The sequence below is a fragment of the Populus euphratica genome, unplaced genomic scaffold (genome assembly GCF_000495115.2).
Source record: "Populus euphratica unplaced genomic scaffold, PopEup_1.0 scaffold25.1, whole genome shotgun sequence".
NCBI classification, from domain to species: Eukaryota; Viridiplantae; Streptophyta; class Magnoliopsida; order Malpighiales; family Salicaceae; genus Populus; species Populus euphratica.
Genome location: NW_011499851.1, coordinates 3,508,877 through 3,512,483, shown reverse-complemented (window position 1 = coordinate 3,512,483; position 3,607 = coordinate 3,508,877). Strand labels below are relative to the sequence as shown.

Below are 3,607 nucleotides of genomic sequence, written 5' to 3'. Positions count from 1 at the left end.
TATTACTATTACTATTACTATTACTATTATTGTTGTTGTTGTTATTGTTATTATTTATAATTTATACAATTAACCTCCCTGTGGTTTAACTCCGGTCTTGTTAGGTTATTTATTATTTTAACACTCCTGTACTTGGAAAAAGATATTAATTTTTTAATTGTGTTATGTAGCATATTATCATTATCTTCTAAGGAGTTGTGATTAGAACTTTTAGTTGTTAAGATATATTCCATGTTTATTATGTATCGACTATTCTAGAGGGAGGCGAAACCTGTACAAATGACTATAAAGAAGCCTTCTGCTTGTATTTTTAACATGAATGAATTACGTGAAACTCATTACTGAATTCTATAGGTTTGTCCTGCTGAAATTTGTTTTATGGTCATGAACTTGCAATAAAAGGTAAAACGATACAAATGACTGAACCATTTGTAATTATAGATTCCTTCAGCAAATGTCTTGTGTTATTTCTCATCCTCTGTATCATCAAACTTTTCGATAGAATTCACACTTGTTATGCCCAAACACTTCAAGAGTTTCGAGCACCTTAACCTCCAATTTATAGTCATTGTATAGTTATTACGTGTTTCTAATACAGTAATTGTTTGGACTTTGAATAGCAAGTTTATCGGAGACTTCTTGCACAATCTTAATCATCATATATGTTCCCGCTAAAAAGTTATTTACATGGTCATGGATTCGCAATCAACAACAAAGAGCATATCATGTAAAATCACGCAACAGAACTTGAAAATCAGAAGAGCTTAGTGCCGTGGAGGAATGCTCTCATAAAGTTGATCATGACTGGTGCAGTTGTATGCTCCTTTAGAGGAGGATTTGTCATCTTCTCTACCAGCTTGCTTCCTGCGTGTGAGCAAATAGTCAGAATGCCAGTGATTAGTAACAGATGTAATCTATGTGAACTGTTTGGACCGAAAATCTTAACACGTGCATTCCAAAATGTCAACAAATACACATGTGAACCCTCTTCTGTCAAAAGTATAGAACCAATCAAGGGAAAAAAAGCAGCAACTAATAAATACAGCTATCAAAATCATTTAAAGCCTTGCATACAAGCAACATCCTACTTGTTCTAACACAGGGGATCCTACATAATGTGACCTCAAAGCATGATAACATGCATCTGCCTAACAATGCGAAGACCTGATTGTGTTCTTGAAGAACAAGAACTTCAAGTGGGAATTGCTCCTTCCTATATTAGCAACTTAAGTGTAAGTCAAGAGTAGGACGCAAAAACTAATCTTAAATGCAAGGAACATGAAACATATATCACAGGAAATCAACTAAAGCAATACCATGAGTGGATAACACATTACCTTGACATCTTCAACTGTTCTCCTTTTCCTACATCCTTCAGCGAAACAAAGGATGGTTTGTATGCACTTGCATAATTGTTTCCCTGAGTCTGCCATATTCTAATAACTTCCATGAATTTCCTTCTAGTGTCATAACAAACGACAAATTCAAGATATTGCATCATCAAGATTAATCCATTGTTCAAGAAAATCAAGGGCTCATAAAGCTTGGCAAAACCTAGGTTCTTGACGGTAAATTGTTTGGTCCAAGACTCCTTGATCCCATAGTCCTTCATAACCCATATTCATATTGAGGATCAGAATAGGTGTGGAAGAAACACACGCCCAGGCAACCTTCAAAAGCTGTCAAAGTGACATGGTCCTCATTATAGCGAGGCGGTAAGGACAATTGGCTAATTTGCTCATTCTCAAAGTCAAAAGAACCTATACCATTCACACATTCGTCTTCATCACGAAGTTCCCAATGGATTGATCCGCACACAAAACTATCCACAATGAACATATCAAGATTAAGAAGAGCTTTTTGACTACTACTCCATTTCCCTGTACCAATCGTGTATATATCAGCCTCAGGTTGGTAATAAGACCCTGTCTTCGAACAAAAAGTGTGCAACACTTTGTATTCTTTAGTAATGGCACTGTATCCCAATCTGAAACTACTCTTTTGCCTTGTACCTTGACCAGCAGCGAGTGGAATGGAGATATACTCCCCCAAAATTGGATTGCACAAATAAATGTCATCATGGGAGCCGTCTTGGAATGTTTCAGAAATGCAAAGAAGCCCATTACAAGAGTTTTCGATCAAGAAATCATTATAGGGTAAGTTGATTCCGGGAACAAACTTCATTTCTTCAACAACACGGAAGCGCAAACCAAGAGGCTTTCCAGTTATTTGGACAAGCTGGAGGTTTCTTGGTTCAGGATTGTTGGATATGGTTTCAATAGCAAGCTGGTGGGTGATTTTTCAAGATGGAGTTTGGCAAAGAAAGAATCTGAGATGTAGTGAAGCCAAGTCTTGCAAACACACCGGCAATTCAAGATGGTCTTGATGGGCAATCTTGATAGTATGTCCATTATCAAACAGGATGCAAGCTTATTCATTAGACATTCACTGCTTGCAATGACAATAGGAATTTGAGAACTTGATGCTCTTTTTCTTGGATTATCATCCATGGAGAGGGTGGTTACTTGGTTTTCTTTAGACTGGTTTGCTTCAAGAAATTGAGAATTGGAGGCGACAATACTTGAGGATTGGGGATGACTTCTTTCAGGGGTTTTAAGTGGCTCATGCAACCTTTTTCTTCTAATGAACTTTGTCAATCTTGGGCTTTAATGGCAATTTTCCCCAGGCATTACGAGGATGAGGGATACATATCACTCCTAAAATCACTAGACCCTTACCTGAAATCTGATGGTGCTGTCCTAATTTATGCTTTATTAAAATTAAAATTAAAGAACTGATCCTAGAATAGAGTAGTGTAGTTTGAAACTGATATTATTATGTTTTCTAAACAAAATTAATTAATTTGTTATTGAAAGTAATAAAATCTTTTTCATATAATTTATTTGTTATTATTACATTGATTAAAGAAAAATTCATTTTTTAATATTTTATCGGCATAATAAAATATCTAATTTTTTTTTTTTAAAAAAACTAGTATTCATGTGCTTTAAAATAAAAAAAATTAAACATATTTAAAATAATTAAAATATCTTTAAAATTAAAATTTCTTTAGCTAGTGTCAACGAATATTTTTATCTTTTCATTTTAATTTTCTTATCACAATCAAATTTACTTAAGAGCTATTTAGTAATTTAATAAACATAAATATTATTAAAAAAAATTGATGACATTACATGCTTTTCGGGTGCTGCATAAGAAGCCACTAAACAACCAAACTTGGACTTTCAAAGAGACGTTTGATTTGTCTTGGTGCCTTTATAATTACTAGACAACATATGTGGTCAATGAACTTTCAATATGGCGTCAATGACCTTTTGTTTATTTTTTTTTCTCCTCTTTAATTTTCACATTGACCCTATAAATCTTAAAATCAATATTTTAATTTGTTTTTTTCTTTTAATTTAGTCCATGTTCTCTTGATTATTTTTTATATGAAATTATTTATAAAAATGAATTTTTTTATTGCATCCTTCAATTTTCTCATATGTTAGATTTTGTTTGTATTTTTTAATGGCTATTTGTTTTATTTGAGATCTTTTTAAAATTTATTTTTTATGATTTCATTTTTTTGGTTTTTTCCTATTAC

The 3,607-nt window shown here is 33.1% G+C and overlaps 1 protein-coding gene across 1 annotated transcript; it reads right to left on the bottom strand.

The window, feature by feature from the left end:
- Positions 1-764: 764 nt before the first annotated feature.
- On the bottom strand, positions 765-2,510 carry LOC105121686 (F-box protein At3g07870-like). The gene is made up of 5 exons (XM_011020412.1): positions 2,361-2,510; positions 1,693-2,286; positions 1,338-1,606; positions 1,154-1,213; positions 765-864 (listed from the first exon to the last, which is right to left on the bottom strand). The coding sequence occupies exons 1-5, from the start codon at positions 2,508-2,510 to the stop codon at positions 765-767; spliced, it is 1,173 nt and encodes a 390-aa protein (XP_011018714.1).
- Positions 2,511-3,607: the final 1,097 nt, after the last annotated feature.